Source organism: Mastigoproctus giganteus, chromosome 12, assembly GCF_048544385.1.
Source record: "Mastigoproctus giganteus isolate SK-2022 chromosome 12, ASM4854438v1, whole genome shotgun sequence".
In the NCBI taxonomy this organism is placed as follows: Eukaryota; Metazoa; Arthropoda; class Arachnida; order Uropygi; family Thelyphonidae; genus Mastigoproctus; species Mastigoproctus giganteus.
The window spans coordinates 118,778,476-118,800,965 of record NC_143586.1 but is presented as its reverse complement, the minus strand read 5'-3'; the positions used below and the strand labels follow the sequence as shown (position 1 = coordinate 118,800,965).

The 22,490-nt window shown below is 38.0% G+C and overlaps 1 protein-coding gene across 1 annotated transcript in view; it reads right to left on the bottom strand.

Annotated features, from left to right (window-relative positions):
- Window positions 1–22,490, bottom strand: part of LOC150077362 (GTP-binding protein 6) — a 300,778-nt gene that overhangs the window by 262,701 nt on the left and 15,587 nt on the right. Inside the window, exon 2 of the mRNA XM_090386669.1 lies at window positions 19,050–19,231. Coding sequence (XP_090242795.1) covers window positions 19,050–19,231 — 182 coding nt within the window. The remainder of the gene's footprint in view (window positions 1–19,049; window positions 19,232–22,490) is intronic.

Here is a 22,490-nt window from a genome sequence, read left to right as displayed (position 1 = left end):
ATTCAAATTGAGGAAAGACAGAGGTAGGATAGATGTGTGGAAGTTTGTCTTTAGCCAGCGGGTTGTTGGTTGGTGGAACAGACTTCCATCCTTTGTTGTGAAAGTTGATAGCTTAAATAAATTTAAGGCTGAGCAGGTACTAGGAACAAACAGAGGGGTGAAATGGGAGCATGTTTTTTTTTTTTTTTTTTTTTTTTTGGCTGATGCTGCATAAGCTTGCTTTCTTGCATCATATGCCTCTACTAATGCTAAAAGCTTGTTGGCTTCTCTTCGGTGGGTGGGCAGATACCCTGTTGTTGCAAATGAGAGATTGCCTGATGGTGTGCAGTGATATAAATTATAAAATATTTAAGGGCAAAGGCCTCATGCTACGAGGTAGAATGACTAACATGTAGGTTAGTGCAAAAGCATCATTTTAATGTAGCTATCTTGTCACTATTGCAACACCTGGATAACTGCCCGCCCACCCACCCACCAAAGAGAAGGCAACAAGCTTTGAAACGGTGCCATTTTGGTGGTGGTATTCACTGAGAATAAATAACAGTAGTCTTCTCCACTGAAGTGTTATTTATTCAAGGTAGTATAATAGTATGGCAACTCGTTCTGAAGGCATTAACAATATGAGATATAACCAAAATGATGCCAATTTAATTAATTAATTTAATTACTTTGGTAGATGGCTACGTTAAAATGATGCTTTTGCACTAACCTAGATGTTAGTAATTCTACCTCATAGCACGAGGCCTTTGCCTTTAAATATTTTAGTTAAATATTATAAAAAAATAAATAAAAAAAAGAGAGAGAGATTAGCTTATATCTGAAGAAAACTCACTTAAAAAAAAAAAAAAAAATGTGGAACCATTTAAAACTAGCAAGGGCTGGTTGAATAGATTTAAAATCCAGGGAGAAGCTGCAAGTGCAGATCAAGGATCCGAAACTTTCAAAAAAGAACTTGTTAAAATTATTGAAGAGGAGTATTATGTGTTATACTTCTCAACAAGTTTTTAACATAGATGAAGCAGGACTTTTTTTGGAAATGTATGCCTTAAAGAAGTTTCATATTGAAAGAAGAAAAAAACATGCCATGTTTAAAAGCGGTGAAGGATCAGTTGACTTTATTGCTGGGTGGTAACGCTGCGGGGGATTTAAAATTAAAACCCCTTTTAGTTTCCAGGAAGAGGACCAAAGTACGACCCAAAATCGATACATTTTTCATGATTAAATTCATCAATTAAATTAAATCAATTTAGATCAATTAAATTCATGATTTTAATTGGAATTAAGTTTAATTTTGATACGTAAGTAACCACTTACATATCAAATATATGTATGTAATGCAGAATATTTTATATGTACAAATATTTGAATATTAAATATTTTGACCAACATTTGTGCATCTTTTCACTACCGTTTCTTATTGATTAGGAAATATCCTATGGCACCGACCACAACTCACAAATACATATGTTACCTTATGGGAATGCGGCGCTCGCTTAATGTGGATTCACTTAGCGCTCTGTTTTTCCGGAACGAATTATCAGCGTTGAGCAGGGGTCAGCTGTACTTCTTCCTATCATGTGTGGGCAGAATTGCAAACACTTTCAATTTCAATCCTAACTTGAAACTGTTTCTGAACTTTGCTCTGTACTTGTTAATTAGAGCCTAAGATCTAATACTCTTAATATCATTGGTAACAATGTGTATAGCAATATCACCTTTTGTACCCTTAAAAGATGACAGCTGCTCTACAATGTTATCAACTTTAGTCCCTCCCACCCCGGTACTATTCCACCTATCCTTTTTGCACAATATATTTTCAGTTTCCCTGAAAATCAAGTCATCGACTACAACTATTCCTGTGAGACAAATAGGTTTGGACTATCTTGCAGCTGGCCTGCAAAAACTATTGTAGAGCTGTACCCTCAAATTGTAAGAAATATTGGATCAAGCCATAATGCCCATCATACCCTTAAAAGACATCACTCACATTGCTTGACAGAAGAGAAATGGTTTAAAAGTAAATAGCTAATTTATTCCCAATCAATTACTAATTAATTTATTAATTAGTAATTAACTGGGAACAAATTAGTTATTTACTTTTTATTTCTATTAATCTATTAATGAAATTTTTTATTTCTATTAATTTTTATTTCTTTTAATGAGAAAATGAAATTTTTATTTCTATTAATGAAAATTCAATTAATATCAAATGCACCTGAAATGTAAACACTGTTAACACTAACTTGTTGGTACCGGTATTATCATCAGCAATATAACAAGCAAGCTTACATAGCACCAGCCATATAAGATTGCTTTGTCAAAAATAAAGTTTAAATTTAAATTAAAAAATGAAGTAACCAATGTCCTTTCCTCCTCTTATTTACCTATTTCTTTCAAGTTTTTATTCAATCCCTCATTTAGATAAACTTACAACCTCCATGTGAGTAGGTCAGAGTTTATTTCAACAGTCAATCACTCTTTGAGTAAAGAAAAATTTCAGACTCTGTCGGCAATTATTTTCTTTCAATTTAAATTTATTCCCCCTTTATGTCACATGACTAAGCATAAAAATTTCATAGGCATTTTGTTTATTCTATCCTTTCAAGGCCATAAATGCCAAGATAAGATCACCTCGTGGAAACTTGGTTTCAAAAACACTGTAACTTACAAAAACAGAAGTCTCTCTGGATAAGAATACCCTTTTCGTGCCCTTAGCCAATCTTGTTGCCCTTCTCTGTACACTTTCCAACAGCATCCGCACCTTTACTAAAATGGGAGCTCCGAACCTGTATGCAATATTCAAGATGCAACTTGACCACTGCTTTATATAATGGAATAATCATTTTATCTCCATTTGCAAAGTTGCTGAAAATCATTAAAAATATCCCACCAGCTGCCCTGGAAGCCTGTCTACATTGTTCAGAAAACTTCATATTATATAACACAGTTACTCCCAAATGGTGAAGAGTAACCAGGAAACCTATACAGCCATGAAAAAGAAGAAATGCCTGGCTTCAAAGTGGCTAAGCAGATTGACTTTATGGTTAGGTGCTAATGCCATTGGTAATTAAACTGAAATCCGTGCTAGTTTACATTCTTAAAACACTGGAGTTGTTAAGAGTTGTGAGGACTGCCCTTCCAGGAATATGGAAATCTAATACAAAAGTTTGGAGTTGCAAGCATGGTGTTCATTCAAGGAGTGGTTCTATGATTATTTTGTACCTTGTACAGAAAAATACTGTTTGATTAAAAAACTGGCATTTAAGGCATTGTTGATTTTGGGTATTGTATCGGGTGATTTGTTTCTGAATGATTCGAATCACAGAATATAAAGAATGATTCGAATCATTCTTTCAAAGAATTTCTGAATGATTCGAATCCCACCATAAAGTACCAGCCAGTGAACCAGAGAATAACCGCATCATTTCATACTTATTAGCTTAGGCAAACTCTTACCCAAGCCATCATAGAAATCAAAAAGGAAGAGAGCTTAATTATGAAGAATTTGGATGAGGACTTCATTTTTTATGCAGTCAAGAATATCGGTGAAGCATGGATTGAGATCGAAGAATCAAACCTTAACATTGAGAGTAGGAGACCGTCGGAATTACTTAACAAGTACAGGTCACTGATGAAAAAAAGCCGTGAATTAGGGTTGAATTTGAAAGTGTCTGCAATTCTGCCCAGACACGATAGGAGGGAGTATATGATGAGAGCCCTGTCAATCAATTCGGCCCTGGAAAGACTGTGCAGCGCTCAAGGGGTAGAGCTTTTTTCAGCCTGCTCTGTACCTGTTAACAGGAGAGACTGCTTCTACAGGGTTGGGATACACTTAAATAGAAAGGGTGCAAGAATTTTTGCTGATGCTATCAAAGCAGTGTTAGGTGGGTCGGAAAACTGCTAGATTGGGGGGATACAAGGGCTAATAGATTAACAGTAGCCACTGGCAGAAGAGAAAGTGATTCTTGCACTGCTTCTATTGGAATGAGCAGCAGCCTGGAAAATAAGATGCAGGATATTTCAGAGACTGCTGGGAATCATGGGGGTACAAGTAAACACATGGGTTGTGTTAGGGTGGCTAAGAGGAAGAGCAGGTGCATGTATACTTGCGTGTACACCAGTGCTAGGAGTTTAGCAAATAAATTTGATGAATTTGAGGTATTGCTCAAAACATCAAAGGCAGATTTGTTGGGATTTCAGAGACATGGTGTCACACAGATATAAGGAATGCAGAACTGGAATTTGGGGAGTACAATGTCTACAGAAAGGATAGACAGGATAGGAAGGGAGGAGGAGTTATGCTATTAGTTAAGAAACACAAAATCCAAGGAAGTGAAGCCAGTCGATATCGCTGGACAGAGCAGTGTCGAGTCAGTTTGGTGTGACATACGCATTGGGAGATCAAAATTGAGAGTAGGAGTGTGCTATAGCCCTAATGACTGTGATGAGTATAATAAGAAACTGTACAGAAAAATAGTGGGCCAGTAAATCAGAGAGTCTTATAATGGGGGGGATTTTAATTTCCCAGATATTGACTGGAATTTGGGGGCTGGTCACTCACACACTAGCAAGGCTTTCGTGGATTTATTGGATGATTGTTTTCTACATCAGCATGTTCGGGAGGCAAATAGAGGGAGTAATACTCTTGATTTGATTATCAGTAGTGATTCTTCATGCATTAAGAATCTGCAGATAAAAGAACAACTAGGTGGCAGTGATCACAGTGTTCTGAAGTGAAATTTACTCAAAGAGGTAACTACCATTAGGGGTAAAGGGAAGGGGTATTGCTTTCGTAAAGGCGACTACGATGGACTGAGACAGTATTTAAATTCTATACAGTGGGATCAACTGATGATGTTACCAACAGCAAATTCAAAATGGGAAGCATTCAAAGAACGTATCTTGGAAGCTACTAGGCTTTACATACCAACTAAGAAATATTGTTCAAGGTTTAGGCCTAAATGGATGTCAGATGAACTAATGAGGCATATGGCACAGAAGAAAAATGCATGGAATACATACAAATTCACACGTGACACAGAAGCCTATGACAGATACAAGTTGATCTGTAACCAAGTTACAAAGGAGGTTAGGCAAGCGAAGGCAGATTTCGAGAAATCTTTGGCAAGGGATGCAAAGAAAAACAGCAAAGAGTTCTTTACTTATGTAAACTCTAGAAGAAAGGGGATGAATCAGATTGGTCCACTTGATATCGATGGGTCAAATGTTGATGATTCTGCTCAGATACTAAATGAATTAAATAGATACTAAACGAACTAAATGAATATTTTGCATCGACATTCACACATGAGGAGTTAATCAGCGAGGGGAATGCCAGAGGTGTATTAAACTCTGGCAGTAAGCTAGATAATCTTGTAATAACTGAGAGTAAAGTGGAGGAGAAATTGTTAAAGATAAACACAAGAAAGGCACCTGGGGTGGATGGGATCTATCCAGTTATATTAAAGGAGGCAGCAAAGGAAGTAAGCAAACCCTTAGCCATAATTATGAGAGCTTCCTGGGACTCAGGGGAGGTACCCGTGGACTGGAGATGTGTAAATGTGACCCCCAATTCACAAAGGAGGATCAAAGGCTGACACAAGTAATTATAGACCTGTGAGTTTAACTTCTGTTCCCGGAAAATTAACGGAAGCACTGGTTAAAGAAGCACTGCAGGATCATCTAGACAAGAGTTTAGTTATAGCTCGGACACAGCATGGTTTTGTTAAGGGGAAGTCTTGCCTGACCAATTTGATTGGATACTATGATGCAGTCACAAAAGAACTGGATGCAGGGAATAACTTTGATATTATATACTTGGATCTTAGAAAGGCTTTTGATACTGTTGCACATGGGAGACTGCTGCACAAATTGGAGCAGTGTGGCATTGGAGGCAAATTGCTGCTATGGATAAAGGGGTGGTTGAGGGGGAGAAGACAGAGAGTGGTAATCAATGGACACTGCTCATCGTGGACTAATGTTATTAGTGGAGTCCCTCAGGGTTCAGTATTGGGTCCTTTATTGTTTTCTGTATTTATAAATGATATTGATGATGTTATATCAAGCTTAATGTCCAAGTTTACAGACGATACGAAGGTTGGCAGGGTTGTCAAGGACACTACTGACACTATGCTGCTGCAACAGGATCTGGAAAGGTTGAGCAGATGGGCTGAGAGGTGGCAAATGAAGTTTAACATTGACAAATGTAAAGTACTACATATGGGAAACAGCAACCCCAGAGCAACGTATCAACTCTGTGGTACTACACTGACAGTGGTTGAGAATGAAAGGGACCTGGGGGTGGTTGTGCAAGCAGATATGAAGTTCTCTGAGCAGTGCAGATGGGCTGCAAGAGTAGCTCATGGTGTATTGTCAATGATATATAGGAATTTTTCTAGCAGGGATAAGGAGGTGATTATTCCCTTGTATAAAGCAATGGTCAGGCCACACCCAGAGTACTGTATACACGCCTGGAGGCCTCATTTCAAGAAGGATGTAGAGCTGCTGGAACGAGTACAGAGAAGGGCAACAAGATTAGTGAATGGAACAAAGGGGTGCTCTTACGAAGAAAGGCTAAAGTTTTGCGAATTACAGTGTCTGGAGACTAGGCACCAGCGAGGTGATCTGATAGAGGTGTACAAAGCCTTGAATGGTTTGAGCATGCTCAATGCTGATGGGATTCTTCCTCTTGCTCAGAATAATCACCTGAGAGGGCATAAATTCAAATTGAGGAAAGACAGATGTAGGATAGATGTGCAGAAATTTGCCTTTAGCCAGCGTGTTTGTAGGTGGAACAGACTTCCATCCCTTGTCGTGGAAGTTGATAGCCTAAATAAGTTTAAGGCTCAGCTGGACAGGTATTTCGAACGAACAGAGGGGTGAAGTGGAAGTGGCTATTTTTTATTTATTTATTTTACTTTATTTTTTTTTGGCTGATGCTGCATAAGCTTGCTTTCTTGCATCAAATGCCTCTACTAATGCTAATTGTGAGATGGGCAAGGTTCTCAACTTAAATAAAACCATGGATGTCATTCAAGAAAAGTACAACCACCTGATACAGAGAAGTCTGCTACAGGCAGAACTCAGCAGTCCAAATCTGTTTGGAAAGCCTCTTCAAGATGCTCCAAAGTTACCAATAAAACCCATGCTTAGATTTTAAATGTCTGCACTCACCTTCTGCCTTACCACAACAATTTTAGGTCTATTAAAGATATGAGAAGACATGATACGGAAAAATAGACTATTTTTAATTTTTATTTGTACAGTACTTTTGAATATCATTTTTAAAATATTACACAGTATTATACAGATTTTAATTTTATATGATTTCAATGCACTATATTCACAATTTTCATTTTACTTTCTGTCAGTCATGTACCAATCTGACTGATGTCACTTTTTAAATCTTTTTTTTTTTTTTTTTAATTTGGGAACGAAATCATATCCTTCCATGTATGTTTCTCCTTTCTCTGAATAACAATGAGACAATATTCTAACTTCTCATAAAGTGAGAAGGTATCTGTTTGCTTTGCATCTAATAGATATCATGCAAGCAACCATATCTTTTTTTATTATTTTTTCAGTATTAACTGTAATATACAAACACTAGTCATTCAGTGACCAATGGCATCTTATAATTTGCTCATTCTATGCATTATGTATATTATATATATATATATATATATATATATATATATATATATTTAATAAAAGACTATTTTCAATTCAATAAAAATGTTAAAAATTAATACCTTTATAATAAAAAGAAATTGTCTAAGCATTTATGTCCATTTGGGCGTGTTACCCATGGAGAGTTAACATTTACTGCTTGTTCACAGTACTAGCTGTGAAGTACAGCAAAAGAAAGTTGCTGAAATAGATGAGAAGAAAGCTGAAAGATTTAATTGAGCAAAATAAAAAGAAAAGGCATGAATATGTAAAGGCTATTGTATGACATTATTTTTGAAAGTATTTTTGAAATTTTTGATTGAAAATAAAATGCTTTATACAATAACTATAATCAAATGTGCAATGAAACCACTGCCAGTCTGATTTTTTTTTTTTTTTCCCTTATGAATGAAAACTATGAAAGGCTCATATATAAGACAAAAAAAAAAAAAAAAAAAAAAAAAAAAATCAGACTGGATAAGCGATGCAAGATAAAGAGGTAGTATAATCAATAATCCAGCTGAATTAAAGTTAAATAGGTATTTTGCAGCAATCTTTACTACTGAAACCACATGGAAGAAAAATAAGTCAAGTTGAAACACTACAAAATAAGTGACAAGAATATTAGAAACTCTCCACCTTTATGTTCTCTCAGAAAAGTGAGTTTGACTTCTGCAGTTGGTAAGATTATGGAGTTTATGGTTAAAGATGTAATATAGGACCATCTCAACAAGAATGGAATCCTAAATTGGTATGTAACCATTGAAACCATTCTCAGTATGGTTTCATGAAGGTAGAGATCATGCCTAACAATCTAGCAACCTGCTGTAAGGAGGTTTTAAATCAGTTGGATGCAAGAAACAGCTTTGACACACTTACCTTGATTTTAAAAAGGGGCTTTGATGCGGTTCCTCATGAGAAGTTACATTAGCAAAGGATGGGATAGCAGGAAAGATCCATCAGTGAATTAGGGGTTGATTGAAGGATAAGAGACAGAGAGTGTGGTCATAAATGGGTATTCTACAAAATAGACTAGAGTGGGGTCTCTCAGGGATAATTGCTCTGACCTCTCTTGTTTCTTAGTTTACTATATTATGAGGGGAATACAAGGGGAACTGTTGTATTCTGTAATCTGTCAAAGTCTGCTGATCAAAGTTTGGAATGGAGGTGGGGTTAACTATCCCATGGGCATAATCGAATGATTTCCATAACTGATTATTTCAGTAATTGAAATAAACAATTATGAAATTAAAAAGGTGACAGTGAATGGACTTAAACTGATATTATCAAAACTTAAAGCTTCAGTTCTACCTTGTCCTACGCAACAGACCAATCTTGGCATGTGTGCCCACATCAGCCACACCTCTGATTATACCTTTCTGTTTGATTATCAAAAATCTGTAATCTGTTACGCAAATTCCATAATGCATTATTTCGATTATTACCCAAAATTCATTATTCAATTTAGATCTCCCTATTATTCCCATCACTACTTTGAACTAACTGCAAGTAGGGCCCAAAAAATAGCTGATAAAGTATGATGCCCAAGTGCAAGGTGTGGCACACAAGGAACAGAAACTCAGGAGTAGTTCACAGATGGGGAGGAAAAAAATTAAGCAATGTTCAGGGAGAGAACGACTTGGGAATTATGATACAGAAAGCAAATTTCAACTTACAATTTAAACAGATGGAAAGAAGGGCACATGGTGTTCAATATAAGGTTTATCAGAATTTTGAAGGAGAGGGAAGGTAATCATTATCCTTCTCTATAAAATGATGGAAAGACTTACTTGGAATATCAGTTGTAGGACACATTTAAAGAAAGATCTCGAACTTTTAGAGAGGGTTTTGAAGGGAAAGAGGCAAGATTTGTGAAGAATGCTAAGCATTATACCTATGAGAAGATGTGGTCTAAATCTGAAAAACTTGGCGCTAGACACATAAGGGAGAATTTGATTGAAGTGATAAGGCTATGAAAGGATTATTAGCATTAGCAGAGGCATTTGATGCAAGAAAGCAAGCTTATGCAGCATCAGCCAAAAAAAAAAAAAACCCATTTCCACTTCACCCCTCTGTTCGTTCAAAATACCTGTCCAGCTGAGCCTTAAACTTATTTAGGCTATCAACCTCCACGACAAGGGAAGGAAGTCTGTTCCACCAACCAACCACCTGCTGGCTAAAGGCAAATTTCCGCACGTCTATCCTACATCTGTCTTTCCTCAATTTGAAATTATGCCCTCTCAGGTGATTTTTCTGAGCTAGAGGAAGACTCCCATCAGCATTGAGCATGCTTAAACCATTCAAGGCTTTATACACCTCTATCAGATCACCTCGCTGGTGCCTAGTCTCCAGACACTGTAATTTGCAAAACTTAAGCCTTTCTTCGTAAGAGCACCCCTTTGTTCCATTCACTAATCTTGTTGCCCTTCTCTGTACTCGTTCCAGCAGCTCTACATCCTTCTTGAAATGAGGCCTCCAGACCTGTATACAGTACTCTAGGTGTGGCCTGACCATCGCCTTATACAATGGAATAATCACCTCCTTATCCCTGCTGGAAAAATTCCTGTATATCATTGACAATACTCCATGAGCTACTCTTGCAGCCCGTCTGCACTGCTCAGAGAACTTCATATCTGCCTACACAACCACCCCCAAGTCCCTTTCATTCTCTACCACTGTCAGTGTAGTACCACAGAGTTGATACGTTGCTCTGGGGTTGCTGTTTCCCATGTGTAGTACATTACATTTGTCAATGTTAAACTTCATTTGCCACCTCTCAGCCCATCTACTCAACCTTTCCAGATCCTGCTGCAGCAGCATACTGTCAGTAGTGTCGTTGACAACCCTGCTAACCTTTGTATCGTCTGCAAACTTGGACATTAAGCCCTATATACCATCACCATGGTATATCGGACTTGGTATATATATTAGAGCTGGAAAAGGGATTAGAAAATGTGAATTGGAATATCATCGGTTTGGCTGAAACAAGAAGAAGAAATGAGTCACTTATAAGTCTATCAAGTGGAAATCTGCTGTACACCAAGGGAAACAGTGAAAGGAGTGAAGGTGGAGTTGGGTTTCTGGTCCATAAAGATTTAAAAAACAACATTTTGGAATTCAAAAGTACATCACCAAGGGTGTCAAGACTAATACTCAAGATTTCTAAGAGGTACAAGCTAAAGATTATAATGATTTATGCACCAACATCGAGCCATGATGATGAAGAGGTTGAAGAAATGTACACTGAAATTGAGAGTCTTCTAGATGAGCAGAAAACCCACTACACTATTATTATGGGGGATTTCAATGCTAAGGTTGGAAAAAGGCAAAACAGCGCAGAAAGAGGAGCTATAGGAAATTTTGGAATTGGTGAAAGAAATAAAAGAGGTGAAAGACTTGTGGAATTTGCAGAATCTCAAGGACTGTCAGTAATGAACACTTTTTTCAAGAAAAGGGTGAACAGAAAGTGGACATGGAAGAGTCCAAATGGATTAACAACTAATGAAATCGACTCCATCCTCACTAACAGAAGATCTATTGTGAATGATGTTACCGTCCTGAATAAGGTAAGTGTTGGAAGTGATCACACAATGGTAAGATGTACACTTGACATAGATGTAGGAAAGGAAAGGAAAACTGACTCAAGTAAATAATACAAAGGTCTTTGAAATAACAGAGGAGAAGAAAAAGCAGTATGTAGTGGAACTTAAAAACAAGTTTGAGCTTCTGCAGACTGCTCAGGACCAAGATATCGACAAGGAATATTACAACTTTCTGAAAGTGATAAAGCCCAAGAAACCTATAGGGAAACTGAAATCCAAAGAAGAAAAAATTAGTCAAGAAACACTTGTCATGATGAACCAAAGACGACAAATGAAGAACAAAAAAAACACTGACAGGGAGAAAATTGAGTATACTGAGTTATGCAAAGCCATTAGAAAGAGACTCAGAGAGGACATAAGAAGATTTAACATAAGAAAAGTAGAACAAGCATTAAGGGAAAACAAAGGATTTAAATCAGCAGCCATGAGCAGTAATACAGAAAGACAAATGATACTGAAACTGAAGAATAGCGATGGTGTACTTATAAACAGCAGAGAAGGCATAATTCAAATAGCAGAAGACTACTATAGAGAATTATACAAGGAGCGAGGAAATGATACCAGCAGTGGGGAACATGGATTGCAAAGTAGCAACACATACGACATACCCGATATTCTTCCTGATGAGGTAGAACATGCATTGAAGAAAATGAAGAATCGGAAAGCCCCGGGGGAAGATGAAGTTACTGTAGAGTTGTTAAAATTGGGAGGAAGAGACATAACACAAAAACTGGCAAGGCTCTTCACAAAGTGCATTAGAAAAGGTGTGATGCCTAAGCAGTGGAATAATGCAATAATAGTTTTGCTGCATAAGAAAGGAGATAAATCAGAAATTGGAAATTATAGACCAATTAGCTTGTTATCCCATATCTACAAGTTGTTCACAAGGGTCATTACTAACAGATTAGAAAGAATACTTGATGAGAATCAACCGAAAGAGCAAGCTGGCTTTAGGACAGGATTCTCAACTATGGATCACCTTCACGTAATATCAAAGCTAATGGAGAAAGCAAATGAATATAAAACACCATTATGCCTGGCATTTGTGGATTATGAAAAGGCATTTGACTCCATACAGCATAAGGCAATGTTTCGGGCACTGGAAAGACAAGGCATAGATACTCCATATATTATGATTTTGAAGAAAATATATGAGAGTGCTACATCCTTTATTAGACTAGACAAAGACAGTAGCAAATTTAAAATCGAGAAAGGAGTTCGACAAGGAGACACAATATCTCCGAAGCTGTTTACTGCTGCCCTTGAGGAAGCTTTCAGAAGATTAGACTGGTCGCAGAAAGGAGTCAATGTGAAAGGAGAGTACCTAAACCATTTACGATTTGCAGATGACATTGTGGTCATAAGCCACGATCCCAAATCAGTTATGCACAGTTAGTAAGGATTTTGGACTAAAGATGAATATGGCTAAAACAAAAGTAATGATGAACAAGTATGCCACGGAAAGGGAAATAATAATTGAAGGAGCAGTAATTGAAAAGGCGGAGTCATATACTTATCTGGGACAAGTTATTAGCTGTAATAATGATAAATGGCTGGAAGTCAAGAGAAGAATAAATTTTGGATGGATAGCATTCAGGAAATATAGCCACATACTGAAGAGCAATATCCCAGTTTGTCTGAAACGTAAAATAATGAATCAATGTATACTCCCCACCATGACTTATGGAAGTGAAACTTGGGCACTCACCAAAAGAATGGAAGAGAAGCTAAGAACAACACAGCGAAGAATGGAACGAATTATATTGGGAATCAGACTGTTAGATAAGAAGAGAAACACATGGATTAGGCAGCAAACTCAAGTAAAGGACATTCTTATCAAAACTATAGAACTAAAATGGTCTTGGGCAGGACACATAGCTCGAAGACATGATGACAGATGGACAAAGAAAATAACAGAATGGTACCCAAGAGGGGCTAGAAGAAAACGTGGAAGACAAAGGCGGAGATGAATAGATTAAATTCAGGAGTTTTTGAGTAGTAAATGGATGGCCAGTGCTCAAAACAGAAGGAACTGGAAAGTTGCTGGAGAGGCCTTCATCCTGCAGTGGATTGAAAATGGCTGATGACGATGATGACCATCATCAATATCATTTATAAATACAGAAAACAATAATGGACCCAACACTGAGCCCTGAGGGACTCCTCCAATAATAACATCAGTCCACGATGAGCAGTGTCCATTGATTACCACTCTCTGTCTTCTCCCCCTCAACCACCGCTTTATCCATAGCAGCAATTTGCCTCCAATGTCACACTGCTCCAATTTGTGTAGCAGTCTTCCATGTGCAACAGTATCAAAAGCCTTTCTAACATCCAAGTATATAATATCAAAGTTATTCCCTGCATCCAGTTCTTTTGAGACTGCATCATGGTATCCAATCAAGTTGGTCAGGCAAGACTTCCCCTTAACAAAACCATGCTGTGTCTGAGCTATAACTGAAGTCTTGTCTAAATGATCCTGCAGTGCTTCTTTAACCAGTGCCTCCATTAATTTTCCTGGAACAGAAGTTAAGCTCACAGGTCTATAATTACTTGTGTCAGCCTTTGATCCTCCTTTGTGAATTGGGGTCACATTTGCACATTTCCAGTCTATGGGTATACCTCCCCTGAGTCCAAGGAAGCTCTCATAATTATGGCTAAGGGTTTGCTTACTTCCTTTGCTGCCACCTTTAATATAACTGGATAGATCCCATCCACCCCGTGTGCCTTTCTTGTGTTTATCTTCAACAGTTTCTCCTCCACTTTACTCGCAGTTATTTCAAGATTCTGTAGCTTACTGCTAGAGTTGAATACACCTCTGGCATTCCCCTCGCTGAATAACTCCTCATGTGTGAATGTCGATGCAAAATATTCATTTAGTTTGTTAGCTACCTGAGCAGGATCATCAACAGTTGACCCATCAATATCAAGTGGACCAATCTGATTCATCCCCTTCCTTCTAGAGTTTACATAAGTAAAGAACTCTTTGCTGTTTTTCTTTGCATCCCTTGCCAAGGATTTCTCGTAACCTGCCTTCGCCTGCCTAACCTCCTTTGTAACTTGGTTGCATATCAACTTGTATCTATCATAGGCTTCTGTGTCATGTGTTAATTTGTATGCATCCCATGCATTTTTCTTTTCTGCCATATGCCTCATTAGTTCATCTGACATCCATTTTGGCCTAAACCTTGAACAATATTTCTTAGTTGGTATGTAAAGCCTAGTAGCTTCCAAGATAAGTTCTTTGAATGCTTCCCATTTTGAATTTGCTGTTGGTAACATCATCAGTTGGTCCCACTGTATAGAATCTAAATACTGTCTCAGTCCATTGTAGTGGCCTTTACGGAAGCAATAACCCTTCCCTTTACCCCTAATGGTAGTTACCTCTTTGAGTAAATCCCACTTCAGCACACTGTGATCACTGCCACCTAGTGGTTCATTTATCTGCAGATTTTTAATGCATGAAGAATCACTGCTGATAATCAAATCAAGAGTATTACTCCCTCTAGTGCCTCCTGAACATGCTGATGTAGAAAACAATCATCCAATAAATCCACAAAAGCCCTGCTAGTGTGTGAGTAACCAGCCCCCAAATTCCAGTCAATATCTGGGAAATTAAAATCTCCCATTATAAGACTCTCTGATTTACTGGCCCACTCTATTTCCCTGTACAGTTCCCTATTATACGGCGCCTCCGTAACCAGGTGGGAAGGAGCAGCAGTGCGTAGCACACGCTTCTTGATTAGACCGGGGTTCGAGCCCGTCACCACCAAATACGGAGAATGCGGAAAGGTCAGGGAATGACCACCGCATATCCCGGAGCAATATGGCCTTAGTTGCTAATGCTCCTAAAAACCAAAAACAAACAAAAAACAAACCCCTTATTATACTCATCAGAGTCATTAGGCCTATAGCACACTCCTACTCTCAATTTTGATCTCCCAATATTTATGTCACACCAAACTGACTCAACACTGCACTGTCCAGTGATGTCGACTGGCTTCACTTCCTTGGTTTTTATGTGTTTCTTAACTAATAGCATAACCCCTCCCCCCTTCCTATCCTGTCTATCCTTTCTGTAGACGTTGTACACCCCAAATTGCAGTTCTGCATCCCTTATATCTGTGTGACACCACGTCTCTGATATCCCAACAATATCTGCCTTCGATGTTTTGAGCAATACCTCAAATTCATCAAATTTATTTACTAAACTCGTAGCATTGGTGTACACGCAAGTATACCTGCACCTGTTTCTATTCTTAGCTACCCTAACACAACCCCTTGTACCGCAATGGCTCCCAGCAGTCTCTGAAATACCATGCATCTTGTTTTTCAGGCTTCTGCTCATTCTAATAGAAGCAGTGCAAGAATCTCTTTCACCTCTGCCAGTGGCTACTGTCAATCTATTGGTCTTTGTCTCCAATAGTAGTCATTAGTAGAGGCATATGATGCAAGAAAGCAAGCTTATGCAGCATCAGCCAGAAATAAAAAAAACTTCCACTTCACCCCTCCGTTCGTTCAAAATACCTGTTCAGCTGAGCCTTAAATTTATTTAGGCTATCAACTTCCACAACAAGGGATGGAAGTCTGTTCCACCAACCAACCACCCACTGGCTAAAGACAAATTTCCGGATATCTATCCTACATCTGTCTTTCCTCAATTTGAATTTATGCCCTCTCAGGTGATTATTCTGAGTAAGAGACAGAATCCCATTAGCATTGAGCATGCTAAAACCATTCAAGGCTTTATACACCTCTATCAGATCACCTCGCCGGTGCCTAGTCTCCAGACACTGTAATTTGCAAAACTTAAGCCTTTCTTCGTAAGTGCAACCCTTTGTTACATTCACTAACCTTATGGCTCTGCTCTGTACTCATTCCAGCAGCCCTACATCATTCTTGAAATAAGGCCTCCAGACCTGTATACAGTACTCGAGGTGTGGCCTGACCATTGCCTTTTACAAGGGAATAATCACCTCCTTATCCCTGCTAGAAAAATTCCTGTATATCATTAATAAGACACCATGAGCTACTCTTGCAGCCCGTCTGCACTACTCAGAGAACTTCATATCTGCCTGCACAATTATCCCCAGGTCCTTTTCATTCTCTACCACTGTCAGTGTAGTACCACAGAGTTGATACGTTGCTCTGGGGTTGCTGTTTCCCATATGTAGCATTTTACATTTGTCAATATTAACTTCATTTGCCACCTCTCAGCCCATCTGCTCAACATTTCCAGATCCTGTTGTAGCAGCATAGCATCAATAGTGTCCTTAACAACCCTGCCAACTTTTGTATCGTCTGCAAACTTGGACATTAAGCTTGATATACCATCATCAATATTATTTATAAATATAGAAAACAATAATGGACCCAACACTGAACCCTGAGGGACTCCACTAATAACATTAGTCCACGATGAGCAGTGTCCATTGATTACCACTCTCTGTCTTCTCCCCCTCAACCACCCCTTTATCCATAGCAGCAATTTGCCTGCAGTGCCACACTGCTCCAATTTGTGCAGCAGTCTTCTATGTGCAACGGTATCAAAAGCCTTTCTAAGATCCAAGTATATAATATCAAAGTTATTCCCTTCATCCAGTTCTTTTGAGACTGCACCATAGTATCCAATCAAATTGGTCAGGCAAGACTTCCCCTTAACAAAACCATGCTGTGTCCGAGCTATAACTGAAGTCTTGTCTAGATGATCCTGCAGTGCTTCTTTAACCAGTGTCTCCATTAATTTTCCTGGAATAGAAGTTAAACTCAGAGGTCTATAATTACTTGTGTCAGCCTTTGATCCTCCTTTGTGAAATGGGGTCACATTTGCACATCTCCAGTCTATGGGTACCTCCCCTGAGTCCAAGGAAGCTCTCGTAATTATGGCTAAGGGTTTGCTTACTTCCTTTGTTGCCTCCTTTAATATAACTGGATAGATTCCATCCACCCCAGGTGCCTTTCTTGTGTTTATCTTTAACAATTTCTCCTCCACTTTACTCTCAGTTATTACAAGATTATCTAGCTTACTGCCAGAGTTGAATACACCTCTGGCATTCCCCTCACTGAATAACTCCTCAGGTATGAATGTTGAAGCAAAATATTCATTTAGTTTGTTAGCTACCTGAGCAGGATCATCAACAGTTGAACCATCAATATCAAGTGGACCAATCTGATTCATCCCCTTCCTTCTAGAGTTTACATAAATAAAGAACTCTTTGCATCCCTTGCCAAAGATTTCTCGTAATCTGCCTTCGCCTACTTAACCTCCTTTATAACTTGGTTACAGATCAACTTTTATCTATCATAGGCTTCTGTGTCACGTGTTAATTTATATGTATCCCAAGGTTTTTTCTTCTCTGCCATATGTCTCATTAGTTCATCTAATATCCATTTAGGCCTAAACCTTGAACAATATTTCTTAGTTGGTATGTAAAGCCTAGTAGGTTCCAAGATAAGTTCTTTGAATGCTTCCCATTTTGAATTTGCTGTTGGTAACATCATCAGTTGGTCCCACTGTATAGAATTTAAATACTGTCTCTAGACCATCGTAGTCGTCTTTACGAAAGCAATAACCCTTCCCTTTACCCCTGATGGTAGTTACCTCTTTGAGTAAATCGAATGAGGCAGAAATATGCCTCAATTATTAAAACGAATGAGACAGAAATATGCTCACTAGTAAATGAGACAAGAACCAGTAGCCAAGAACCCATATAGATCATCTTTGGTTTGCTTACTTTTTTCAGGAAATGATCACTGCCACATACCACTCACAAAAAAAGCATATAATTGATAATGTGCTTTTCATAATAACATCCAACGTTTATTCAGTTTTCTCCCAAATCTAAAAGAACCTTTGACACTTTGCCAGATCATAAGTGGTGAATCAAATCTCTCAGAAGTTCTGTTTTTCTAAAGCAAATATACAACAATATGATTGTTTCTGACTGTTCTCATAATATTCACAACATGTAGTACTGATAGGTACAATATGACCTAAGTACTCCTTGTACCAAAACTCTCAGACAATGACAACAGGAACCAGAGAGCACAGCTACAAAAATCATTGGAAGGAACAGTAGACCAGATTTTATGGAATAAGTTATCTGCAACCAATACCAAGTCAGAGCTTGACAAAATTCAAGGTGGAATCGGATAATCACTTCTGATGATGGGAGTAATATGACAAGTTTTTTTTTTTTTTGATAATCATATTGATAATAACCATAAATACATACACTGGCTTATTATTATTATTATTAATAGCCATATGGTGCAAGGAAGCCTGAGGCTTATGCTGCACCAGGAAAAAAAAAAGTTCCCGAGTTACCCTGAGAGAGAGAGAGAGAGAGAGAGAGAGAGAGAGAGAGAGAGAGAGAGAGAGAGAGAGAGAGAGTCAAAAGTAGAAGGGAATCACCAAGAAAGAGAAGAATGATGATATCTAGCTCAGGACCCTGGGTGTGCCAAGCCCATACTCACCAGATGTGAGTCCCCGGGACTCAAAGAAATACTATATTCTATTCTAAGCTACAATATGTTTAATACAATTTTTTGTGATATTTAGATGAAAATAATCTAGATAACTGGGGGTATAGGATATCTGACTCTTGGCAAGAATATTCAACCTTAATATTCAACATTGTTCCTATGGGAAAATGGGATTTGTTATCTAATCATCATCTGATGCATGATGGAAGAATGCTCTGGATTGGATAACTGCCTGTACTTATTTTCAGTTCGTTTCAAGTAAGTTTACTTATGTAAATGTAATTTTAAACATACCTATCATATACTGGGATACCAAAAATTTTCTCTAATGAGACTTTCTGGAGTGTAGTCAGCAGGTTCATATTTAGGAAAATGGCACTGATGAAAGGTTTACTGTGAAATACTTCTTTCACTTTATTCATATTTCCACTTCCAAAGATAAGCTTAGTATTTAAATTTTTTGATGGTAGCAACAACTAGAAATAAAAATAATAATTGTTATTATAAACAAATACATGTATGTATGTGTGTGCATGCACACACAAATTAAAATGTAATATATCAGATAACTAGCCAAAATCAAAGTATAACTACACTGCTGAGATAAATATCTGCTAGTGTTTCACCCATATACAGAGTTACCAGAACCTGACACAATAAAAAGAATGCATATAAACCCTAAGCAAAAATATAAAATAGAATAAAACAATAATAATTCATTTTCATATTCAATTTATAAATCAACTTTTCATAGCCCCATACCTAACTCCTTTAACAGATTTTTGAAAGTCAGTATTCACAATTCCTGGCAAGAACAATCATTATAAACTCTTCACTGATTCTGGTAATAATTCAATTTCATTCAGCAAGTAAACTGTGTAGTCACTAACTCTTTCAATATAATACATTGTGTGCCTGGATTGCAACAAAAAACAAAAAAAAAAAAAAAAAAAAGAAAGGAAATTACTATTCCCCCTTCCCTTAACAACGCAACTTAGAGAAGAATCTCCCAAATCTGCCAATCTATTATCTGACACTACCCATTTTCTAAACATTTTAAGAAAATGGGTGAATCCAGCAAGCCCCTCAAGAATTGCAAATTTAGTTCTTAGATTGGCCATTCATTCATTTTTCATAGTAATGTTAGTGCTAACTTCACAGGATAAACATTCATCACAGAAAAATGCATTTTTCTGGCACTCCAACATGAAAAAATTTTGCAGGTCAGAGGAACTGCCTAATTGTCATTTGTGGATAAGATTAAAGACTCATCAGTAATAAGCAACTGCATGCTCAGTTACTGAGTTTCAAGATTTGTACATGAAGCATTACACTGAGGACCTCTCTAAATACATTTAGTATTTAGTGAACATCATTAGAATTTTTAGATTACTGTTTGCAAACAAAACTGACATAGCAACTATCATCCATTTATATTTACTCATCTGCTGCTGTTGCCTAAAAGAAAATTAAGCAGCCCAGAGTTTCAAGAGACCTAATCTATTGAGGATAAGATCCTGAGGATGCTAGATTTTGGAGGTTCAAATGCATACCAGAAATACTGTTCAAAGTTTAGGACTAAATGGATATCTGATGAACCAACGAGACTCGTGGCAATACAGAAGCCCATGGTAGACATAAGCTAGTCTGTAATCAAGTCACAAAGGAGGTTAGAGAAGTGAAGACAGATTACAAGAAATCTTTAGTGAAGGACACAAAGAAAAACAGCAAAGACTTCTTTACTTATGCAAACTCCAGAAGGAAGGGGATGAATCAGATTGGTTCACTTGATAGCAAGTTCAACTGTTGATGATCCTGCTCAGGCAGGTGACAAACTGAATGAGTATTTTTCATCTACATTCACATATGATGAATTCTGTAGGTAAGTAGAGACCAGAAGCTTATCAAAATATAACAGAGAGCTAAGTGATTTTGTAATAACTGAGAGCAAAGTGGAGGAGAAATTATTGAAGTTAAACATAAGGAATGCACCTGGGGTGGATGGGATCTATCCAGTTATATTAAAGGAGGCAGCAAAGGAAGTAAGCAAACCCTTAGCCAAAATTATAAAAGCTTCCTTAGACTCAGGGCAGGTCCCCATGGACTGGAGATGTGCAAATACATCCCCAATTCACAAAGGGGGATCAAAGAGTGGCACGGATAATTACACACCTGTTAGTCTAACTTCTGTTCCAGGGAAAATAATGGAGTCACTGGTTAAGGAAAGATGCAGGATCATCTAGAGAAGACTGCAGTTATAGTTGAGAGACAGCATCAGTTTGTTAAGGAGAAGTCTTATCTGACAAATTTGATTGGATACTATGTTGTGGTTACAAAGGACCTGGATGCAAAGCATAGTTTTGATATCATACACTTGGATTTTTGGAAAGATTTTGATACTGTGGCACATGGAAGACTACGGCGCCTCCGTAGCAAGGTCGGCAGGAGCAGCAGTGTGTAGCACACACTTCTTGATTAGATCGAGGTTCGAGCCCGTGCCCACCAAATATGGAGTATGCGGAAAGGTCAGGGAATGACCACCACATATCCCCAGAGCAATATGGCCTCAGTTGCTAATGCTCCTAAAAAACAAATAACAAAACAAAACATGGAAGGCTACTATACAATTGGAGCATTATGGCATTAAGGGCAAGTTGCTACAATGGATAAAAGGATGGTTGAGTGGGAGAAGAGAGAGAGTGATTATCAATGGACACTACTCTTCATGGACTAATGTTAATAGTGGAGTCCCCCAAGGTTCGGTGTTCGCCCCATTGTTGTTTTCGGTATTTATCAATGATACTGATGAAGGTATATCAAGGTTGATGTCTAAGTTTGCAGACAATACGAAGGTTGGCAGGGTTCTGAATGACAGTAATGACAGTATGCTACTGCAATGGATCTGGAAAAGTTGAGCCGATGGGCTGAGAAGTGGCAACTGCAGTGGCAACTGAAGTTTAACATTGACAAATGTAAAGTACTGCATATGGGTAGCAGTAACCCCAGAGTAATGTATCATACTATACTCGGGGGTAGTGGAGAATGAAAAGGACCTTGGGGATAATTGTGCAGTCAGATATGAAATTTTCTGAGCAATGCAGACATGCTGCTGAAGCAGCTCTTGGGGTCTTGTCAAAGATATACAGCAAATTTGCTAGCATGTATAAGGTGATTATCCCCTTGTATAGGACAATGGTCAAGCCAAACCCTGGTACTGCATACAGGTCTGGAGGCCTCATTTTAGGAAGGATATAGAGCTGTTGGAACATTTAGTACAGAGAAGATCAAGATTGGTGAGGGGGAACAAAGGGTTCCTCTTATCAAGAAAGGCTTAAGTACTGCAAATTTTGCAACATTTGGAGACTAGGCACCTGTGAGGTGATCTGATTGAGGTGTATAGGGCCTTGAATGGTTTAAACTTACTGAAACCATTCAGTAATAATTCAATTACTGAATGGTTTGAGGGCAAGGTTATGCTGATGGGATTCTTCCTCTTGCTTATATTACCCACCTGAGGGGCATAAACTGAAATTGAGGAAGGACATTTGTAGAATAGATGTGTGGATATTTGCCTTTAGCCAGTGCCGGACTTAGCAAATGCGGAGCCCGATTGGACATGCTGGTGGAGCCCCTTGAAAAATTCAATATTAATCCCTCAACATTTTGAAATAATGAAAAACTAAAAAAGGTCACTGCATCAGGACAGGTTTTGGCCATATCCCCTAGAACTAGATT